Consider the following 22,841-nt stretch of genomic DNA (forward strand, 5'->3'; position numbering starts at 1 on the left):
TTTACATTAACTTGATTATCTGGTCCATCGATGTCCTTCAACCCCTGAAAGCATCACAGAAGCTAAAAACCTTGACCGAGACAGTGACTTTGTTTTTTAATTTTTATTTCTTCGCCATGAACTTCCAAAATCAAAAAACAAATGATCAAAAATACAATATAAACTTCTGAAAATCAATACACTGAATATTTTTTTTATTTTCTTACACAGGGCAAAAAACACTGAGCAAAGACAAAGTCCAGTTGGCTAATGACTCTGCTTAGTCCTCTTTGCTTTTCTAGATCGCAGAATATGGTGTTTCACATATGTTGAGCCTCCCCTCGGTTATCCCCTGATCATATACAGTTCACTAGTTAGGCATTTGCCAAAGACGTACAGTACAAAGTGCCCAATGACAAGTTCCGCACCTAACAACTGTGTTGAAACTTTCAATCAAGCACGACTGCAATCCACCACTTTGTATACAATGTACACCCCTCCCCCCCGGGATTCAACTCCCCATGAACAAGAGTCGGTTGAGACTGAAGGTGTGAAGGTGTATTGAAAGTGTCGGAGAACAAAAAAAAAAAAAAAAAAAAGTAGATGAGATGAAATCTGGCGAGTCAAGACGAGTTGCTATCAAATCAGTGCCCGAGTTCTCAGGATCAATATGGTGGTAAATCTCAGACACTCCAAGAACCAACAGCAGAAAAAGGTCAGCATCCGTGGGGGGAACCAAAACTCCTGCACTTGATCCAATTTGCCGGTTTTATTCAGAAAACAATATCAATCTATTATAATTTATGGCATAACACCCATAAAATGTAATTAATTCTTTCATTTCTTCTGCACACCAAATGCATCTTTTCTTCCACTTATCCATTAGTTGTTTACCTTCCACTTTGAAATATACAGGGCTTTTTATTCTTGTTGTCGTGGAAAAAAAAGAAGACATACAAGAAGTGTTTAGAAAATATATGGTTATTATATATGTTCAACTAAAAATCAAACAACAGTTTGGAGGACAATAGAAAAAAAATGTCCCTAGATGGTTGAGGTGGTGTCTGTGGATTTGGCCTAATAAAAAATAAACTAGAAAAAACACTGTACCGTGGGAACTGGAGGGGAGGGAGGGTCTTTGTGTCCCAGTCGGTGGGGGAAGTTAGTGGTGCTGTGCAATCCTCTTAAACCCCCTTTGCCTACCACTCTTTCTTTTTCTCATCCATGGACACTCCACCAGGTCCAAGTGCCACAACCAACAGCAGACCGCCGATGACCGAGGTGGTCTGGAAGAAGTCATACTTGAGGAAGTCGTGCATGGGCTTGTAGGCAGGGATGGTCCAGAAAGCGTTGAAGTAGACATTGATAGCCAGGAGCCACACGACCAGGGTCAACGCCGCTAGTTTGGTTTTGAAACCAATGGCCACCAGGATGATGAGGGCAGTCCCAACCATGTTCTGCAGGATCTGTGGAAGAGTGCACATACAGGTGGGTGAATAGGGGTGGGCGATATCATGGTATATACTGTGCAACTAATAATGACATCAGGACCACAGTCACGATTGGAATGACTGAAGCTGCTAACTTCCTGTAATATCCAAATGTGCAGTGGTTTGTTAGGTTGTGCACATAGATTTACCATGAAAGCAGGTGATGAGCTGCTATGTTGAATATTGCAAATAGTTTCGCATTCTGCTAATTCCAGTTCATGTTTATGTAGCAAACACTAAAAAAACCCTCAAATCACAGTATATCATCTCAAGGAGCTTTACAAATTGCTGCAATAGTATTGGTGTCACAAACACAATTGGTTGAGCCTGCCAAGTTCATTTTCCTGCATGTAAATGCCTGCTGTGTTGCTTAACCTCAGCTGTGTTTGTCAAATTCTGCCTTTTTTTCCGCTTTTTCCAAAGAACTGCCTCCTCCAGCTTTAAATGAGACTTGTTGTTGCTCGTACTCACAGAGAAAAAGTTGGAGTCAAAGTGCAACAGAGTCATGAACATGAGCACTAGCAGTACTCGACCACCCAGCTGCATGTACTGCTTTGGAGAACTCTCTCCCATGGAGGGGACACCGGCAAACATGCTCTTTCCTTCCGAACGAGACTCAGCCAGCAGCAGGAGCAGACCGCCTCCGAGGGCGAGGTTTCTGGGAGAGGAGAGAGGTTGGTTATTTTTGGATAGTGCCTCAGACCTCCAGTCAGACAAGCAGAATATATGTCTGGAATGCTGAGTGCCTCATTGAAATGTGCTGATCATGATCTCATTACAGACTGAAATGAGACTGTTTACTAGGGTTGCAACTAGGTTTCATTTTCATCTTCAAATAATTTGTTTATTTTTTCAATAAACCACTTACACATTTAATCTATTGAATGAAACCTAGTATTTCAAATGATCCAAATCGACATCTTTTAACTTTCTGTTAATTAGGTCACTGATTGCAGTCCCTCTTTCAGCACTACAGTTCACCTTGACGTTATACAAACTACCATCAGTACATGAACTAAAAATACACAGAATGCAGAATAACAAAAACAACGTAGTAATCCTCTGATGGTCAATGATTCGTCTGCCCTGTTGCTGTTTAAATAAATCACAGGTCTTGTCCACAGTAATCACAGTAATTACAATTGTTGGTGTGTGCTTGACATTTGAGGTACTTATTCATTTACTACCAATTCAAGCAAATCAGTGTTTCCAGATGCAGAACAAGCACTACGCATTGTCTACTAGATTAAACCATTTCTAATCTAATATGATCAGCTCTGAAATGTAACATTTCAAATCAGAAAAAACACCTATTGGTGTGAACACCCTCATAACTTTTAAGCCACAGACTTGGTGCAACGTGATATGTTTACATAGAACTGTTCTTAATTTGTTTTTGAGGTTATTGTACTTCTACTATGGAGCTTACCTCATCAAAAATTTAAGGTCCCATAAAATGCTGTATGCAACAGTCTGGTGGGGAAGAAAAGACATTTTATATCAGATACATAGACATATTGCTTGTGTACATTAAAAATATAATTATACTTGTATAACTGTTCTCACCTGTAGTGCTATGATGCCAAATAGTCCAAAGCAGGCATACTGTACAAAATTTCTACTGAGGATGAGGACACAACCACCTGTTATGACAACACAAAACAAGGCAGAGATATTAAAGATTACGGTTGTTATGGCTGTTACCTGCCCTGATCGGAATTCTAATAATTACTATTATTTTTGTCATTGTGTGAACCTCTACTCTTACAGCCCATGTGGTTCAAAGTTCACAAAGCTCAGGTATTCATTTACGCATCCACTGCATTACTGCTTCATGGACAAGTGGGTTGCCTCTTGGCTTCCTTCAATAAGTCTTGCCATGACTTCAATAAGTCAAACAGTGAAGCTCACTGTGTTTGTATTTATTGCAAAACTGTACAAACTGTAGACAAAATGGGCTGAAATGCATTGAGCACAGTTTTACATATACATTTTAATTTTGAATTTCCAAAGTTTTAAACAGATGCAAATGAATTTCACTATCTCAGACTGCAAGCATTTTCCTTTGCTTAGCAAGTTGACACACTCCACGTACTCGTCATTATTGTTGTTACAGAATTGGCGTCACACACACACACACCACCCCTTAACACTTCCTGTAACTTCATGCAACTTAAAAATTTGAGCTGGCGCATCTCATGTCCTGACATTAACCCGGCTGCGCACTACTTTTGATTCACTTACCCAGCTGTCCTATGAGGTTAAGCAACACAAAGCACGTTGCCAAGAAGTAGCCGCAGCTCCAGGTAGCCTCGATGTAATCTCTCTGCTCATTCCACTGGAACCACATGCGGATGCCGTCCTCCAGGAAGGTGCTGATGAGACACAGACGTGCCAGATGGGGCAGGTACTGCTTGGTTACCCGCAGGAACTGGGCAACAGAGTGAAAGAAGAGCAGAAATGATTGACAATATAAAGGATGACTTGAATTGCAGAGAAGAAAAATCAAAGGATGTGGTTGCTGATGCTTTTCTAAGATTTCTTACCAAGATGTAAAAGATTATATAAATGAATTTCAACAATAGTCCCCTAAAAACTCATTTAAAAAACAGATAATATTTGGACCTGTTGCTACTCAGACAGATTTCAGAGTCTAAATAATGATAGAAATTGAGCCATCAGAACAAATACAAATTATTTACATTTTCAATTGCAGGGACAGGAAGTAACCCACTAGTCATTTGAAAACTGTCAAGTTAAGTGAATGTTAAAACGGTAGTAATTTGAAGTAGAATTGCTATTAGCTTGTTTAAGGCCAATACTTAAAGCTATGGCAGACTACATGCTACCTGTGGAGTCTTTTACATAGCTGCCACTTAAACATGAGTACTTAATAAACTCAGTACAACAACAAGAATTACCTGCAACCTTTTTTCAATACAATGTCACTGTATAAAAATCAAAGAAGAGACGAAGAGGTTATATTGTGTAAGGTGTTCCTCCCATGCACATCAGTTATGTTGAATATCAGAAAAAACAAAGGCCACAAAAAGGCATACTAACTGAACATATAACTGGAAGTGAATGGAATGAATTGTAATTGATTCCAAGTGCAAGAAGGCAAAACAAGCAGGGTGAAAGTGTTGCAGTCCACAAATCTCAAGAGAACAATGTTACAACCCCAAATGGCCTGTTGTATTAGTAAGAGTACTAAGTACGCTGAATGTTTGAACAAAATTAACAACTACCCAACATTCTTCTCTCAGACCGATTTCATGAATATATCCTCAGATACTACAGTGACACAGTAGAGGAGCAGTGACCCGCTCCCGCCCCGCCTACTCAGCAGTCCACATCAGCACAGTCAGATCTCAGCAGCCTATCAGCGTCCACCAACTCCCACTACAACTGCTATGTGGGACATGAATGGGTGACCGGGGAGCCAATGAGAACAAGCCTGAGGTTGCTGCAACAGCCTAGAAATAGACCATTTTGTAGAGTAACACATAAGTAACATGTTAGCTCAAGGCCCTTTAATGATGGATGTGCAGTTAAAATGGGCTTTTCAGAGCAAAGCAACAATGCAAGACTTTTTAGGTTCCCTTTTCTGAATGATTTTTCTTTTTACCACAATACACAGCACACAGCACTCGTGATAGGAGTGTATAAATCAATCAGTTGTAATCAGATTAGGAATGTGGTGCAGTTTTGGCATGTGGGTTTCAGTTAGTCAACATGGCTGCCATGAAAATACAGAGAACTGACTCCTTGACTTGATTTTTCCACTGACAGTAGTCCTCCGAGACGATCGATGACATTACAAGTCTGTAATGTCCTGCAAAAACCCAAGGCCATGAATCCAACATTTAACACCAATACCCCCTCTGAAACACAAAACCATATCTCTGGGGCATTCCCTCAATCCACAAGGGTCACACAGAGACTTGAAACCTCACCTTACCTCACAGCTGTGGCATGTGATCAAAGTGCATGGTCACATCCAAGGTTTGGGTGAGCTGTGTGGTGTCAAGGCAACGTGCAGTTCAGAAAATGTTTCTCCAACTTAGAGATACTCTGCAGCCCTGCGCAATCACTACCCAATGCCAGGGAATTAGAGTGCTACAACACAATAATATTACTAGTAAGTGTTAGCCAATAACATGGAGGCTAGGTTAAGTGATTTCACAATGCTGGCTGGCACTGTCTAGCTTGACAGACGCTGACTGTGACAGTGTTCATAAACCAGGTGGCTACAGACGACAAGCTAACTAGCTGGCACAATGAAGTTGCCATCCAATTTTATAGCAGTTAACGCTGGCTGGGAATTAACAATGCTATCTAATCCATCTGGAAACACATGACAGCAACAGACACCTCCACCAGGTTGCCATACAAATTAAAACGCGAGTAATTCAGCTGTCATTTCGATTCCAAGGCCACGCTAATGCAGTCAGGTCGCCACTGTGGACTCGTCGAAACAATAATTAAAAGGCGTCACAATGCTGGACGCAACGCTCACATCACTACTTCACACAAACTAGTTAGCAGCTAGTGCTAGCATGCTAACAGCGGCTAGCGTTAACAACTGCCGTGCTGAAATTGAAGTTACCTGGTCTGCCACGTCTTCGGCTGTGTTCATGAAATCCTCCTGCCCCATATTTGTGTGATATTAAGATTCTTAAATAATTAAGGCTCGGCGCAACACAGTTTAGATGTGTTGAATTTGTCGCAGGTTGCGCTAGCACCGTTCCTCCCCCCGTTAACGTTATTTACTTGAAGATTTCCCGATCGCCCGGACGCAGAGAAAGGCCGCCTCCGCCCCACAATGCCCCGCGATTTGACAAGAGAGACCGACTGAGCCCCCCTACATGGTACTGCAACCGCTGTATGCCACGTATACTGATCCGTGCAGGGGCCCGACGCAGCTACCCAGCGTTGTTTACGGCCTTAACACATATAACATAGGTTTAGACCCTCCACCACACCTGAATGCATTTTCATCATAAACTCTGAAGCATGATCTCGTACTTTTCTCCAAATGCTGCACTTTCTCAGACAAGCCAACAGCTGCTGAACATAAATACACTATTGCATTTATCATATCTGGTAGAATAAATAAATAAAAAGAATATTATTTGGTGCAACAATCCTTTATTTAAGGAAAAGGACAATGCCAATATATGAAGTTCACTGCTTCGTCTATGCTCCACTGAAAGTGCACTCAAGTAATTATCATGATCATGGCAATTTGAATGATTGCATAAATGAATAAATAAGAGAAAGGGCAATGCTTTTTCACACAGTTAGGAGCTGTGTTGTGAGAAAGATCACACAACTGGTCTCACAAACAAGCACAGATGCTTCAATATCACACAAGTCTACTTCCACTGAATTTTGCACCGTCTCTCTACTGATATTTCAGCACAAAACTGTGCAGCTTTTGCAATATCAGTAGGTCTACTTGAATTGCACTGATGCATATTCTATATTACAATATAGTACTTCCATTGTCTGCTGTATATCCAATACATATTTTGAGTTTGGCTTAATGAATTAGACCATCTATCTATCTTGACAGGACACTTTTGCCATCATGGTGGTCTATAAACTCTCATAGTGAAACAAAATACTTTACATGAAGTACTTAAAAAAAAAAACAGTGCATATGCAGATGAGCAGGAATGATATGAGGAAAACCAGCATAAAGTGTCTTGGTAAGGTGCTGGGGCATCCAAAGCCTCCAGAACAAGGTCAGCTCTCCTTGTCATCAATTCAGCAAGGCTCTGAAACTATACTGTAGCCATGAGCAAAAACATATTCCTTCATTTGGTGTTTTTTGGGATATGTGGTAAACACGTCTATCCATCATCTCCTGAAGGCACTCAGGTGGGCTGAAATCTGGATAATGTGATCACCTTTTCACCCATATGAAACTACTCCTGAGACAGAATTATTCAATTCCTTCATTCGTCACACATATCAATTTTAGCACAAATGTTTATTCACTCCAGCTAACTCTACTGGATGCTCTTTACACGTACCTCTGGAGCTTGGCTATATCAATCTGTGACAGACATTTGGTCGAAATAAGCACACAAGACCCCTCCTGTCAGCTCGCTCCACCATCTCGACGTCTCCTAACTCCCCCAGCACAGTGTCAAGATTTTCTTAGACCCTCTCCTAACATGATGGCATGTCCAACCTGAAGGGACACCATGTTCTGTACTACAGTAGTGTTTGTAGGAGCTGGTTGTGGTTGGCACATGGTGGTGCTAGTGTTCAGGTATGTGGCCACTGGTGACTGAGATGGTGAATGAAATGGGATGGAGGCGCACGAGGTGCCTTAGCTCACATGTGGACATAAAGATGACTTTTCCTCAACATTTACATAGAGGTATTAGATAATTGATAAATCATAAAATGCTTTTCATGAATTGCACTTTTCTGTTAAATGATTGCAACCACTGCAGTAGTTGCCACCTGTGAAGGAGTTTCCTCCTTTTAAACTGCTTTATATATTTTTATCAATAACGTATGGAAAAAGAAAGCAGACAATGTTGCAAATCCAAACTGAATTGTATTTTATATTAGCACACTTGGTTGCAAACCAGAAAATACAACTTATCCAGGCAAAATTCTGTTTTTACTTCCGCAAACACATTTTCCATGCGACTTAAACCTGACACTGAAACTGTGCACTATCACATCTTGAAAAAAAACCTTTCATATGCAAAAAACATGAAAGGTTGAATGGATGTTCACTTATACAAAGTCCAGGCTGGCTCCAAAACAACAATACTTCTCCATACTGGAAGTGCAATGCAGTTCTCCCTGACAAATCGGTAGGTATAAAAATACTATACGTATACGGTTTTGCATTTTCCTTTTTACTTAGCACTTCCCACGTTTCTTACGCCCTGATTTCCAGTTGTTATTTCTGAATTTCTTCTGTAAACCACCACCCTGGACCTGAAAGATACAAGTATGACACCATTCATGAGCATCAAGGTAAAACAAAACGATTACTGCCTGCCAGCTATTGACATTGATACACACACAAACCTTATTTCAGATTTCTACAGACCTTTTTACGTTTCTGCAGCGCCTGTTTATCCACCTCCATTTCCTCCTCTTCATCTGTTTGGAAGTCATCCTCCTCCTTATCCCCCTCACCCTCCATGCTTTCTTCCGTCTGGTTTTTTGAAGTGAATAAAGAGGCTGCGAGAATACATGACACTGTTAAAAACTGCAACCCTACAAGGCACTGTATAGACTATGTTTGTTGAACAATAGATTGACTACGGTTAGCCTGGAATGAAATCTTGGACCTCAATGCCACACAGCTGGACAGAACAAACACAATTAAAGTGGACAAATATGTCTACAGTGCATGCACTTGGAATACTGACGAGGGTAGAGATCACTCATGCTGTCTTCTGAGTCGCTGTGGCCCTCGTCACTGGATGAGGGTTCCCAAGAGTCGATCCCGTGCTTCGGCGCCCTCCCCCGACTGACCTCCTCTCCGGCATCTTTGGGCCTTTTCTGCTTGAGTCTCTCTGGCACGAATTCAATCCCTTGCTTCACACACTCTTCATCTGGCGCGGGAATGTGACGATCGTTTCAGTTATTAAGTTGAAAGTGTGTTTCACAATGTCAAACAATGACACGCTGCTAAATGTGTATATTTGCAATACTGATAGAGCATCGTAATGGTTACTGATTGAGGTAAAGTTCATTCCAAATGGTAAAAATATGTGACCTCTCAGATTCAGTTCTGAATTGTCATTGCTTTGCCAACATTACAGCTCCATGAAGAATGACAAGAAAAAAGTAATATCATCAAGGAGTTTTGAGGGACCAAAGTGCAATGACAATACTGATAAGAATGGAAGCAACATTACAGTCTAAGTCTGAAACAGCTGTTGAAGTCCATCTGTTTGATAGCAAAACTGTATGTGAATATAGTGACTAGGTAATGTTGATGTGGGGATCGCAGTGTTATGGATTAAGAATTAAAGAAAGAATTAAACATGTCGTGTCAAATCTGGTATTTAATGCTGACAAAAGATCCCCCAAATGTGTTTAATCAGGTTGGATATCGGTGAGCAGATTTAGAATCAGATTATGCGCAGCAGAAAAGCGACACCACAGAAACACAGACACAACCCTTAGCTTTGATTTCCTTCCTGTCCGCTAAGAAGAACACCAAAACTCCAGGTTGCAACCTGGTTGAAACACATCCCCACTGTTCGACTGGTGTACTCTACCTACAAGCAAATAACCTATAACATGATGATGAGTGATCCACTGACATTTAGAGAGGGCCTTCTTGAAGCGTTTGCCGTTAACGTGTTTGAGGAGGTGGTGTGGCTGTTGGTTGAGGTGTCTGAGGGTCAGCTTACAGAAGAGCTGATTGCTGGATAACAGACAGGAGGCAGCAGAAAACACATTACAAAGCACAGATTAGCCTCACACACTCTCTCAGTCTATTTCTGAGGGACAAATTGTTGCATTCCCTTGACAATCCAAAGCAAAGATGAGGAAGGTATTGGTGCTTTCCTTACGGTTGTTTTGTGCTGGGCACGATGTGTGGTTCATACTGGCTATAGTTAAACTCTGCTGCAGCACTCAGTTTCCCATATTTCTTCCCTTGAGTGAACTTCTGCAGCTCCGTCAGGTTGCATGGAAACTCGTGGCCATTCAGGGTGCATTTGATCTGAAAACAACAAATCAGATGACGCACCGGGTACATTAAGTGGAGTCAGCGTGCTGCGGCAATAAACCTGGCAATCATTTACAACGGTTTTCAGTCCTGGAGAACACATCTAGCTACCACAACACTTGACAGTGCATGGCTCATGGGGTGAATTAGCAATGCAGCTAGCATCACATTGTACGACAGTGTATCTCGTGTAATGCGATGCCATTTGCTCGCTAACCTTTTTGCCATCTGTGAGCTGAAGAGAAGGGTGGCCGCGAAGAAAAGCTCCGAGGTCTGCGGGTAATTCATCCATAGCTTTGCGCCGCTTGAAAACAGCTCTTTCAGTGTACTTATCAGGCCACCCCCTTCCAGGAAATGTCTACACGTGGGTTGACTGCGCAGACTCTGTTGTATGGCATCTTAGCGCCACCCACTGATCAAAGTGAGGAAGGTCAGCTCAGAAGAATGGATGAAGCTCGTCGTTCAGCTATCAGCATGGTGCTTATCAGACCCGACAATCTGATTAAATCAACTTCAGTAAACTGAGTAGAGGTTGAGGTTTTCAACAGTAGCACCGATCCACATAAACTAACAAACTAGGCGCGATTAACAAGATGTATCATCATATGCAATAAATCTGCCATTATGATCCTTCAATGCGTTTTTTGTACCTGTAACAAATTCAAGTGTAATGTTTCTGCCACAGTACAAAAATAAACGTTAATTGGCTCAGGTCAGGTGCTAGCAGTCAGCTGACTCAGAGAGCGAGAGGGAGAAAGACAGCCCACTATGTTCGTATTATCAGAAACCATAAATCTAGTCGACAAGAAAGCTGTAGAGATCCGGGATAAACTTTGAATTAAAAATTTGACCTTACTCGACAACGGGGCCCAGTGACAGTACCGTAAAATCGCCTTACAGATTTTCTGCAGTGTGTAATTGAAGATATTTCCCCCCCCAACTACCTGTAGGGCTATCTGCACAGAGTGAGTACTATTTTGTAAGAATATACAATCTTTGCCGAGAACAAACAAACTCCGCCCAAAAATTTCCCACAACCCATCGCTTCAGTAAACAAATACCTGACGTCTGCCATTGGCAATGTCAAGCTTGCTAGTATAGCAGTACTAAAGTAACGGCAGCTAAAGCGACTCTTTCTGCCATAATCCCGAATATTTGAATAATGTCTGGACCAAACGGAGATCCAAACATGTCGATTAACGATGGCGTCATCAACGACGAAGATGATTTCGGCGACGAAGAAGGTAATAAGCACGTAATCCATGCTAGTGACGTTACTGCAGCGTAGTGGAAATTCTACGCTAAATTCAAAGTCAGCGACTTGTAGTCAATAAATGAAGCTACAAAACAATAAAAAAAAAAAAAACGAGTTTCCGAAGCAGCAATGTTGACTAAAGGCGGTAAACTTTAAAACTGAACGATGATGTTCCGTCCAAGCAAGTTTCTGCTCCAATCATATCATCACAGACCTCGTTCATTGGCTGAAATCCACAGCAGTGGTGGATCCTTGTGCACAGTCTCGCACTGAGTAGATCCCCACACGCGTCTTGAGAGCTTTAAAAAGCAGCCACATTCAGTGTTTATTCCCTGGGATTCCCATGTTTATACAGTTCGATTGTTTAATGAGTTGTCTAAAATATTGTTTTTAATACAGTAATTTCCAGAACACTTATTCAGATTCTTGCAAAACCTCATGCTGGGGATTGGCTGATACAGGTTAGTCTAAGCTTAAGAAAACCATGCTTTCCATCTGTAGCTGTGATTATGTGGGGAAAGTGCTCTCCTCATGTCTGTCTGTGCCACTCATTTGGCCATTAAACTTGGAGCTCTTTACTTTGCCTGACAGAGAATACTAATGTAGACTCTTATCCACAGAGTATGAAGCCATCAACTCCATGCTTGATCAGATCAACTCCTATCTCGATGACCTGGAAGAACGCAATGATTCACTTAATGGCAAACTGCTCGAACTGATGGAGTCCAACCGGCAGGCACGGCTGGAATTCAGGGCCCAACTGCACGGTCCCCCGACCCAGGAGGAGCACTGTCCTGCAGAGGAGGACTCGTCCTCACCCAGCAAGGAGGACTTGAACAAGGACAGTGGGGATTGCAAATGAGTGACAAGAGCGGGCAGATGAGGGGGGCTGAGTTCAGCAAAACGCTGGGAGAGATGTTTTTTTGAAAGCTGCATCAGATCCTAACCCTCTGCCTGTGGGGACTAGTGACCACTGATCTGCATAGTCCATGCCTGCCGGATTCTTCTGTGAATTTACACCCCCCCCCCATCAGCAGACATGTGTACAGTCAGTGATATTTCGCTCCTCCTCCATCACTGAACTCAATCTGCTTTTTCCTCCTGTGCTGAACTCAGGCGTGCTGATGTTTGGTTCCTGAGCCAGCTCAAACTACAAGATCCTGCCTGGATTTCCCCAGATTCCTGTCTCAAAAATCAGTTGTTTGTATGACTTGAGGGATTTACCCGTCGGGCACATTGGCCAAGAGGGGGAAAATTACAAATTCAGCACAGTATTGACATGCTGGTATCCATGGTGGCCTGCCGTAAGTTGAACACATTACTCCAGACTCTCCATGATCTTCAGAATTTGTCCTCATGGCCAAATAGGTCATAGTCAAAATTCTGTGTAGTGTGTTGATCCATTTGGCGCTGACATTCAGCTTTTTAATAACTTGACACTATGTTCCTGTTTGTGTTTGTCCCCAAAAGTAACATTCCAGATGTCTACTACTGTATTGTGTTTTGATCTGCAGCATGACTGTATATTTACAATGTGTTCATGTAGGAGATTAAGTGATGCACTCAGATCAGTTGATGTGTTTGTATTTGTGAAGTGTTGGCATAATGAAGCCGACAAAGCGCGGGAATTGTCAAGACATTTTAATATAAATTAAAATGACCCCCAAACAGAAAACAAACATCCAAAAATACATTAAACTTCCAGCAGTTAGAAAACGTCACCTGTTTTGTTCATTTCAGTTTGTCAGTAGCTGAATAAAAATACAATAAGAAACATACAGCTCTGTTGGAAATTATACTTTACACACCCTTTCCTGCTCCCTTCCGTTTTCAGAGCTAAAAAGTACACTTCTGATCGTGTCTTCTTCCTTCCGAGAGAATATGACGCGCTGCTAATCATGTGATAGTCGCCACCATGACTACAAGAGTTGCTACACATGTCTTTTGTGGTTTAAAATATCCTTCTCTAATGTGGAGGATGAAATGTTTCCAGAGCCCACTAGTCGTGAAGAACAACAGTAATGCGTCCTTATCTAGGCTGAAGTGTTGGAACCAAAGTCGCACATTTGTATCATCGGCTGAACTGGTGCTTCAAATCGGTTTGCAAGCGTAATTTGCTACATTAAATACCTACAGACACTTCATGCTTTTTCCTCCTTCCATTAACTCATCTGTGTCTCCGTCGGTCCAGTGTATAGCAAGTAAAACACGTCAAAGAGAAAACAATCATTTCATTCTACACAAACGCTTTCATTTTTATGAATTCTGAGCTAAAAGACAGATTTCTGGGTACTGTACAGTCTTTAGAGCTTCAAGCAGCATATGCCTGCCTTGACTGACAAGCTTTTAAATTTCAAAATAAGGAAATCAGACAAGGGCATTCAGGGACAGCTCACAATTTGAATTCAGCGGCTGGTTTGAAGCAGAAGCCCCTTCCTTTTGCCGCTTGTGACATGTCGGTGAAGCCGTCGGCTGCTGGAGAGTCTCATTTTAGAGCTCCTTGAACATTTCAAGAATACAGGGGTTTCTTCCTCCACATGACTGTGTGGATGAAAGGGTTTTTAAATGTTATTTGGGGATTCACAAATAGCGTAAAAGAAAAATCTTCCTATTTGCCGATAGCGGGTCGATGAAAATGTGTGTAGGACCATTTCAGTGAGAAGGCCACAGCTGCTGACAGCTTTTTTACACCAAACATGACACCAACCTGAACCCCCCCCAAAAAGGCTGATACAAAGCCCTGAACAAAGATATGATCATACTCAAGATTCAGCATTTCTCAACACTCGAGCTAATTTTAACACTTTTTTTTTTTTTTTTTTTTCCTTAAACAAAAGCTGTCACCTGCTCAAACACTTAATTTGGTTACATTCTACGTTTTGGGTCGCTAATAGCGTGTGCTACGAGGTTAACAATTGTGAAAATGTCTCCGCTTGTAGGTGATATTAAGTTCACAATCATTCATCTATCTAGCTAGAGAGTTAGCATAAGCCGACAGTTGGCCCTCATCAACTAGAGGACAGCAGGGTGGGAAATTAACGTTTTTGGTGAGCCAGCAGCCTGGACAGTGTGTATTTAGGGGCCAGAAGCAATTACATTGATTGTAATACTTAGGAATAAATGGTGGAAGATAAAAAAAAACAAACTGATTTTAAATTAGATACATTGATTTCTCCTTATTTCTATTTTTCTTCCGTGTCATACTTTTACTGAATATGTTCAATTTGCAGTATAATTGACATTGTATACGTTTTTTCGCAATTAGTATACAACCATGCTAGCAGCTCGAGTAGAAATCTCTCTGCCAGTGCCATATGAACTTCGGTACAGACATTCATGTCCTCCACAGGATGAATTGTAGTAACTCTGGATCTCATTGAGGCACGAGGAAAAAAGCCAGCGGATCATAAATCACTAGAATTCATCCTCTCATACAATTTTGTCATCATCCAAAATTTAATTTTAATGTTTTGCAGCTGTCGCTTTTCAACTGAAAGCACTTAACATGCTCAGCAGAAGCTGCTTATATTTCATTTTAGTGTGTAGGATAGAATTGGGACACAGCATGCGTGTCCATGCGATGGTTTTTCTAGTGGGTAACCAATATAAGGAGTTTCTCCTTATTTAAAACAAAAAATATTAGTTTTAATTTAGCCAGCAAACATAGCTACTATTAAGATACTTAACCCACTCATGACCGATTTAACCTATATTTGAAAGCTGTCTGGTGTTAACTTCCCACCCTGGTAGAATAATTCACATAAGAAGCCATGATCCACTGTGATTTACCATTATTCAGTCTTCGTATTTGTTGGTGTGTGTTTAATTCTTTCCAACATGGAGGGAGGCAGGGTGGTTCACTCCTTGGTCTCTGTTTTCATGAAAGCACCTCTTCACTGACATCCAGTCCTAAGGTTGGGACTGTACCAGGCTCTTCTGTTTCCATGTCTTATCTTTGACTTAGCGTCTGTTTGCGGCCCTCCCTGACCTGCGTTTGGGTGCGGCTTTTGCCTTCCCTGTGCCGCTCTTCTTCCCTGGGACAGCAGGAGCTTCCTTTTCCTCCTCCTCCTCCTCCTCCTCCTCCTCCTCATTAGCATCCTCAGCAGCAGCTGCTGGCACAGAGTCTGGCTCCTCTCTGCTGCCAGCAGGCAGCTCGGCTGGACCCTCCTGAACTGCAGAGGCCTGGGGTGTAGTCTCTTCCTCCTTGCTGTGGAGGCTCAAGTCTTGGTCTGTGCTGCAAATGCTGGTTGCTGAGGTGGTGATGAAGTCTTGTGAGGTTGGGCCGGGTTCCGCTCGTTCCTCTTCTGTCTGCGTGCTCAGTCGGGTGAGTGTAATGATTGGTGTGGAGTTCAGGTTTGTCACTGAGCCAGTGTCATCAGAGAGGGAATTTTCCTCCAAACAGTCTGTGGTGGTCTCTGTTACAAGCCTGAGGCTGTCTGCAGCTAGGAGAGATTCTCCAGAAGATTCAACAGCTTCACCCTTTTGAATCAGCAACTCTCTGTACCTCTGAGAAGAGAAAGCATTAAGTAAAACAACAATATCTTCATTCGGGCAACGCCTTATGTGGTAGTAGAAACAAGGTGGGGGAACTCATCAAAAACCAACCTTGAGATTCTCAAAGTGCTTCACTGATTTGCAGTGTGTATGCAGGGCAGAAGATTCAAAGTGGTAGAACTTGTTGCAGAGTCTGCAGATGAAACCGGCTACTGGAACAAAAAAACTGGACCCTGTGGGAAAAGAACAAATAAGAATAAACCTTACTCGTATGTGATATTGCACAGTAATACTTGCTGTTATTTCTGAATCCAAATCGCAAGAACGAGCAAGAGAACAACAAAATGAATGATGTAACAGAGTGAAGAAGAGTGAGAGAAAGAGTTATTCATCACACACCGTAGACTGTGTCAGGGTCGTACTGCTCATCATCTGCCATGTCCTTTAGAGTCACTTCTTGAATGGAGGCCCAGTCATCCTGTACGAGGTCACCAGACACACAGCTTTACTAGAGCAAATGCACCAACTACGAGGTTCTAATGATGTTATTTCAGAGTTTATCTGAAAGTGGTGTTGAGTGTAGGTCAAATCTTAGGATGTGAAGTTCAGTGGCCATTTACATGCAAATATTCATCGTCTCATTGGTGGGAATGGTAAAAGTGTGGCAGCTTTCTAGTTTTTTCAACCAATTCACTCATTTACACACCATTAGACACTGATGAGTATGCCAACCTTTACATCAGGGAAGTAATCACTCTCATGCTTTCACACACAACCAAGCTATGCTTCAGGAGCAATTTGGGGATCAGTGTCTCACCCAAAGACACTTCAACACACAGACCGGAGGAGCCGAAAATCAAACCGCCGACCTTCTGATTGGTGGACGATCCGCTCCACCTCTGACGTATTACAAACAAGAACAAATTATATGCAAATCACCTGTCTCTCAGTGCAATCTTGGTCTTCTTCATTCCCCTGTCCTTCCTCTCCCTCCTCCACCTCACTGCTCTCCGCCTCTTCCAACAAAAAGCCGTCGGCGTCCATGGCAGTCAGCTTGCCCAAGGCCTGACAGCCCTCCTTTTCCTGGAGCTAGTAAACAGTAGGCCTTCAGTTATGGGAATACACTTACTGTCTCGTGGTTTTAAACCAGGATTATAAACACAGATACCTTCTCCACTTTTTGTCTGTGCTCCTGAGACTGCAAATGCTCCACGAAAAGCTGGGAGGTGCTGAAGTGTTTCTTGCAGACTGTGCAGGAGGAGATGGCTGTTCTACTGGCAAGCTTAGGAGAGATGGAGGGACGCCAGTTTATTACTAATTATTCCCATTCAAAGCAACCACAAAAGCTGTTTAAACCATTTTCAAAATATTTGTGTAAAACGTCTTGAACTCAGCATGGAAATGCACTGATTACTTTGTGCTCCTCCGTGCGACGGTGGTCCGTGACGCTACTGGTGAAGTGGGTGTGACAGGTGGCACACCAGTGCTTCAAGTCTGCTTTCTTCTCTCTGCAGAGAACACGGACTCATAAGACTCATAAGAATCATTTTCTCTGTTTAAAACCATCTACTATATTAAACGCAAAATGGCCCTCACCATTCACACTTGAAAATGGATTTGGAAATTAAAAACACAAGCCAAATGCACGTGTGTATGTCCTAAACTGACCCATCTTTACTTGCTCCCTGTAGTGACTCCTGCACTCGTGGCAACAAGGTGACCAGGCAAGCGTTGCTCATGTGTTGGATCTCCATCATCCTCTGCTGGTGGGAAACACTGTTCATATGACTCCTGAAGTTCTGCAAAAACAGAGAAATTATAGAATATGTAAAGAAAAGACAGAAAGGAATAGTTAAACAAAATCCTTATAAATTTGCTGTGACATTTTCAGCCTATGTTCCCAACAAACTATGACTGATATAACCGGATGTGTGTGTGTGTGTGTGTGCGTGTGTGTGTGTGTGTGTGTGTGTGTGTGTGTGTGTGTGTTGTACCTACTTGCTGGTTGTGGCAGGTAATGCTGCAGAGGTAGCAGTAGAACTTGCTGGCGCCCTCCGCTACACCCTCCTCTCCTTCCTCCTGATTGTCTGGTGAAGCTGGAGGGGCATCTTTGTCCTGCGGCATCTCCCCCGAGGGTAAATGAACCTGCTGGTCATCTTCACTCAACCTGCCAGATGGGGAAGGGGCGGACAAACAGCTGTGCACCTACAGAGGGGTGGCAAAAAGATCCGAGCTCAGTGTCATGCATTTATTTAACGGAGCTTTGACAGAGATACGATGATCAGCATTCAGCCTTACGTGACCCACCTTTATAGTGACGCTTGCAACAGTCACATAGATCAAAATCCTCTACCATTCAGCATTTACATTGTTTTGTCTACGACCCGACCATCCCACTCACCTCGGCAGCTCTGCTCTCCTCTAGCGCCTCAACGACATCTGATCCCGCTGTAAAGCCTCCTTCCTCCAGAATGACGCAGTCTGGGAAAAGATTTGACAATTTGACAAAGAGATGTTTTCATCTCAACTGCAATTATACTGAGTAACTGAGTATTGGAGCCAGGCATGAGGGAAAAAAAGAAAGAGGAGGAAGATTTTTTTTTTTATATTAATATCAAGAATAAAGTCAAATTGTTGAGAATAAAGACTTAATTTGTGTAATTTGTGGGGGAAAAAAAACCCTCCTGTTTATTTTATCTTATGCCTGGCACTTAAACTGAAAGCTTGACTTTATCACAACATTCTTGACATTTCAACTTTACTCTCGATGTGTAATATAAAAAAAACGTCCTCCTCTCATACTTCGTTTTCCCATGTCTGGGCCGAATACTCATCCGTACAACTAACCTACATTTAGATGAAATTAGAGCTTAATATGTGAGGTATCTGAAACCATCTACTTTTGGTTTCTCTGGGTTTTACCTTCTGGCTGGCCGTCCTCTGTGTTGCTGTTGCATTCTGAAGAAAGCACTTCCCCATCTGTATCTGCAATAGTGACTACAACACACTGTTCTTTGGGATCCTCTGACCTGAGAGAAAAATAAAAGTCAAACAAGGAAGAAGGGTTAGTAAGAAGAGCGCATCACTTTAGTTACACAAACACAGAGGATGTGATGTCAGTTCAATATTTTCTGGCACAACTACATGTGCAGCAATAAAAGAATGTTATCCCTACCCCTCTTTCCTCTGCTTCTTAACTACGGGTTCTTCAAGTTGCTGCTCAGTGGCCTGGGTGGGCCCATCCACTGCACCATCTGTGGGTAGAAAAAAGCAAAACCGAAGTTGAAACCAAAGAAGAAAAACATTACCGACAAATGTTCACCATTAATCTTCATTAATCTAAAAGTATCTTTTAATTTCTTTTCAACACACATAGTGTGTGTTCAAGCTCTCGCCCTCAACAATTAGCATGTTTCAGTGCTGGTTGGACTACAATGCTACTGTACCTGTTTCAGTCTTTTCACTGGCTTCATTGGTACTGCTAGCTGCGTCTTGGCCGTCTGTGCTCCCCGCTGCCATCTGCTCGCTGTCCCTCTTCCTGTCTGGGTGGCGAGCTGCAGTGTCCTACACAAAAAGACAAAAAGGATTACAAATACACTGTATATAAAAGAGGCCTGTATTGTTTATGTAAGTTAGCATTTGCAAAGGACTAAACTGACATAGCTATACGCCCAGGTCTGAGATAAAGCTGCAGCTAAGAGAAAATAACAAAAGCAAATATCAGAGAAGATTTTGTTGGAACTGGATATAGTTGATTATGGCAGTTTATTTAGAAATTTAGCGGCATAGAGGGCAACACGCACACCACTTGCTGCATCTCTTTTGCTGTGCAGGGAATCAAAACCCCAAAAAAACATTCCAAAGAAAAGAAAAGGTAACTCCTGCGCGTGCACACACACACACAAACAGACTTTTCACCTCTGCATTAAATTATTAAAAAGAGAGTCAATTATGGTCACTATAATGGTGCTGTTGTAATTACTGTGGTTGTGATCGATGAGGAGGAGGAGGAGGTGGTGGTGGTGGTGGTGGTGGAGGAGGAGACTGAGGCGGCTGTGTTGGTGGTGGTGTTGCTGTTGTAGTAGCGAGTATGTGGGTGGAATGGTCGAGCAGCTGGGAAACCCATCATGGGGGACTTGATGGCCATGCCCATGGGAACCGGCCCGAGCAGAGACGACCTGGTCCCAGCAGCAAAGAACTGACGGAACTGCTGTGCACCCATCCCAAAGCCCCGCATGCTACCTGGATGACACATGAAAGGAGACCCACAGGTAAAAAGGAGCTAACTAAAAGTGATAAACTTCTGGTATGTTAGTTATTTAATGATTTTAACACATTGTCTATGAAAATATGCTGTTTATGCTTGGGGTTTTTGTCCTTTTCCAGATGTTGCTGTATTTGCACCATATTTCAAACTGTACCCTGCATCTGCTGCATCAGTAGGGCCCCCTGCAGCATGGGATTGGGGGCGATGATGGTAGTCTGGGTCGCCTGGCACAGGTTGACCATTCTGGGGGGAGGGGCTGTCTGGGGAGGAACAGGAATGGCTCTGGGCAACAAATAAAGAGCAAAAAAAACAAAACAAAAACATGATGCATTATTTCAAAAGACATAACTTCGGTGAAATCTTTAACTAAGAACACAGTATTCTGGCCAATGATCTGTCAGCCAAAACAAACTACTGTGCCCTTTAACAAATCTGGATATTCACTTTATCACAGCTGTGATGTTTCGAAATTAGCTGATACCCTGATGCAGAATGACTGGAAAAGAAAACGTCACTTTACTTGACATGGACACCTGCACAAAGGTGTTCTCACCAAATGAAAACAAAAAGCTGTCCATGTTATTTGTCTTGATTATAATATATATCATCTATGTAATCTTTTTGTGTTGCACTCTGATATGGATTAACCTTTCTTGCATATCAGCTATGGCTTAGAATCTTTTTTTTCTTTTTTCATTACAAGACAATACTTGATGAGCTTTGGAATTAGAATTGTAAAAACTTTGTTATCTTACAGGGTAAAAGTAAATACAAAAGGCAAATACCAAACATAGGGGGGTTGACAGCAGCGACAAAGAAAAAAGGGACGGTAAATGGTCGTGGTGGGATAAAGCTGTACTGATCTGCTTTTGTTCATCCCCAGAATAAACAAGAATCCAGCATCTTGAGTTTTTATAGGGATGTAGGTGAAGAAGCAAAAGCTGACCTGACACAAGCTCACAGGGTACTTTATTTTTTGCTGTAAGTGGTTAAATTCAGATCAGACTTTGTTTGGACTGGCAGCCAGTGCCAAGAGGACAGAACAGAGCTGATGTGATCATACTTTTCGGCCTGAGGCCAGTAATCTGGCAACCATGTTCCACATAATCTGCACTTTCTCAACACCACCTTTGGCCAGATAACAGTGCATGGCAATAGTCCAACTTTTAATATTACAATGTTTGACAACCAAGTAAGTATCTGATCCAGAGAGAGGGTGTAGTTGTGGTTGGGGTTCTCTTTAAAATAAAATCATAACATATCAAAGCTTGGACCGAAAGATACATTAAAATACTCCACACCTATTCCGTCTCTGAATCGTTCAGTCTGGCATGTGCTGTTTCCAGAGCAGCTATCGACACACACACAGACACACACACACACACACACACACACACACACACACACACACACACACACACACACACACACACACACACACAACACACACAACACACACAACTCATCCGGAGGGCCCAGCCTAATCCTCGGTCTCGAGTTAACGTGCTTACCGCGGTGTTTGGTGGTGGTGATGGCCGACATGATGGCCCGGAGGCGGCTGCGGCGGAGGAGGAGGCGGAGGTTGTTGCTGCTGGAAAAGTTGTTGTAGCTGCCGCAGATGCTGGTGAAACTGTTGCTGCTGTTGCTGCTGCTGCTGATGGATGTGCGGATTGAACATCACGGGCTTCAGTTTCCTCCGTTGGGTTTGACTGTGAGTTGACAGATCAGCAGCTGTGAAGGGCTAGCGATCTGACACCCCTTAAAATGAAATATCCCTGGATCGGAGGGGGAAAGAACTTGTGTGATTACATTCCCTGCAGTCAGAACTCTTTTTTTTTTTTATTGTAAAGCCACATCCAAAAACAGTGCGCACCTCCAGAGACAACAGGTCTCATATTTCGTGATGATAACTAGCTAGTGTTAGCAAGCAAGCTAGCTTAACAATAATTTACTTTCAGGTTTGTTTCGTCTACTTTAATGCAAACATGTTTGGAAGAGAGGGGCGTTTTATTCCACACCGTAAAAGCCTTGAGTCAAAATAAGGAACAAGCAGCACCTGCCATGAAACGAACGAAGCTAACGTTACAATAGCCACCGCTCAATAACTGGACCCAACAAGTTAGCTTAGCGTAGCATTGAACTAGCTAACAGCCAGCTAACTCACAGACAAAGCAGCTGCGACCCCACGGGCACTTTCTACATTGTACTTCGGACTCCCTACAGTGGTCACGACTTACTTCTCAAAGAAAAAGGAAGAGACGATTGTAGATATTTCAGCTACAATCATAGCACAGGGTAAGACACTTGCTTCCAGTCCCGGTGCAACTCGCATAAAGCAGAGAGCCGAAAACAGCGCCCCCAGTGCGGTGACGTTAGCGCACTCTGTCGCCCTCTGCTGGAGGTCTGACGGTAAACACTAGACGTCTGCGTAATGAATAGATTCTCAAACTGAATCCCACTACTGTAGATTTAATAATAGGTTTTTAAAATTTACATTCATAACAAATACAAATAATAATCTTGAGGATGTATATAGTACTTTTGTACTCTCTTTTCACATTTGTCTTACTATTGAGCTGCTGTGACAAGTACATTTCCCTGATATGGGATTAATAAAGTTGATCTTATCTTACT

At 42.5% G+C, this 22,841-nt stretch overlaps 4 protein-coding genes across 4 annotated transcripts; 1 reads left to right on the forward strand and 3 right to left on the reverse strand.

Moving 5' to 3' along the window:
* Positions 1-177: 177 nt before the first annotated feature.
* surf4 (surfeit 4) lies at positions 178-6,309 on the reverse strand. The gene is made up of 6 exons (XM_070850336.1): positions 6,079-6,309; positions 3,714-3,900; positions 3,036-3,112; positions 2,899-2,942; positions 1,941-2,127; positions 178-1,445 (listed from the first exon to the last, which is right to left on the reverse strand). Exons 1-6 carry the CDS (start codon positions 6,124-6,126, stop codon positions 1,179-1,181), a joined length of 810 nt encoding a protein of 269 aa, XP_070706437.1. The 5' UTR covers positions 6,127-6,309; the 3' UTR covers positions 178-1,178.
* A 2,031-nt stretch (positions 6,310-8,340) lies between these two features.
* surf2 (surfeit 2) lies at positions 8,341-10,568 on the reverse strand. Its single transcript, XM_070850756.1, has 6 exons — positions 10,409-10,568; positions 10,034-10,185; positions 9,782-9,885; positions 8,879-9,064; positions 8,554-8,687; positions 8,341-8,438 (listed from the first exon to the last, which is right to left on the reverse strand). Exons 1-6 carry the CDS (start codon positions 10,481-10,483, stop codon positions 8,361-8,363), a joined length of 729 nt encoding a protein of 242 aa, XP_070706857.1. The 5' UTR covers positions 10,484-10,568; the 3' UTR covers positions 8,341-8,360.
* A 690-nt stretch (positions 10,569-11,258) lies between these two features.
* Positions 11,259-13,213, forward strand: bbln (bublin coiled coil protein). The gene is made up of 2 exons (XM_070851147.1): positions 11,259-11,435; positions 12,067-13,213. Exons 1-2 carry the CDS (start codon positions 11,354-11,356, stop codon positions 12,306-12,308), a joined length of 324 nt encoding a protein of 107 aa, XP_070707248.1. The 5' UTR covers positions 11,259-11,353; the 3' UTR covers positions 12,309-13,213.
* Positions 13,214-15,091: 1,878 nt separating this feature from the next.
* Positions 15,092-22,529, reverse strand: ciz1a (cdkn1a interacting zinc finger protein 1a). Its single transcript, XM_070850723.1, has 16 exons — positions 22,445-22,529; positions 21,719-21,982; positions 20,362-20,489; positions 19,923-20,182; positions 19,387-19,504; positions 19,116-19,194; positions 18,863-18,969; positions 18,342-18,421; positions 17,939-18,145; positions 17,609-17,739; positions 17,355-17,448; positions 17,109-17,222; positions 16,880-17,029; positions 16,340-16,418; positions 16,052-16,173; positions 15,092-15,952 (listed from the first exon to the last, which is right to left on the reverse strand). Exons 2-16 carry the CDS (start codon positions 21,883-21,885, stop codon positions 15,407-15,409), a joined length of 2,382 nt encoding a protein of 793 aa, XP_070706824.1. The 5' UTR covers positions 21,886-21,982; positions 22,445-22,529; the 3' UTR covers positions 15,092-15,406.
* Between the last annotated feature and the right edge of the window lie 312 nt (positions 22,530-22,841).

Source organism: Pempheris klunzingeri, chromosome 19 (assembly GCF_042242105.1).
Source record: "Pempheris klunzingeri isolate RE-2024b chromosome 19, fPemKlu1.hap1, whole genome shotgun sequence".
Lineage (NCBI taxonomy): Eukaryota > Metazoa > Chordata > Actinopteri > Acropomatiformes > Pempheridae > Pempheris > Pempheris klunzingeri.

Excerpts from the sequence above, each read along its gene's own strand:
- ciz1a (XM_070850723.1), bottom strand. The coding sequence starts at position 21,885 with ATGTTCAATCCGCACATCCATCAGCAGCAGCAGCAACAGCAGCAACAG. Across the intron at positions 18,146-18,341 it reads AGGAGAGCAGAGCTGCCGAG|GTGCACAGCTGTTTGTCCGC; the intron begins GTGAGTGGGATG and ends ACCCCTCTGTAG. Across the intron at positions 17,740-17,938 it reads TTACCTGCCACAACCAGCAA|AACTTCAGGAGTCATATGAA; the intron begins GTAGGTACAACA and ends CTGTTTTTGCAG.
- surf4 (XM_070850336.1), bottom strand. The coding sequence starts at position 6,126 with ATGGGGCAGGAGGATTTCATGAACACAGCCGAAGACGTGGCAGACCAG. Across the intron at positions 3,901-6,078 it reads CCGAAGACGTGGCAGACCAG|TTCCTGCGGGTAACCAAGCA; the intron begins GTAACTTCAATT and ends TCTGTTGCCCAG. Across the intron at positions 2,128-2,898 it reads GACCTTAAATTTTTGATGAG|AAACCTCGCCCTCGGAGGCG; the intron begins GTAAGCTCCATA and ends CTCCTCTCCCAG.
- bbln (XM_070851147.1), top strand. The coding sequence starts at position 11,354 with ATGTCTGGACCAAACGGAGATCCAAACATGTCGATTAACGATGGCGTC. Across the intron at positions 11,436-12,066 it reads TGATTTCGGCGACGAAGAAG|AGTATGAAGCCATCAACTCC; the intron begins GTAATAAGCACG and ends TCTTATCCACAG.
- surf2 (XM_070850756.1), bottom strand. The coding sequence starts at position 10,483 with ATGGATGAATTACCCGCAGACCTCGGAGCTTTTCTTCGCGGCCACCCT. Across the intron at positions 10,186-10,408 it reads AGCTCACAGATGGCAAAAAG|ATCAAATGCACCCTGAATGG; the intron begins GTTAGCGAGCAA and ends TGTTGTTTTCAG. Across the intron at positions 8,439-8,553 it reads CGCTGCAGAAACGTAAAAAG|GTCCAGGGTGGTGGTTTACA; the intron begins GTCTGTAGAAAT and ends TGTATCTTTCAG.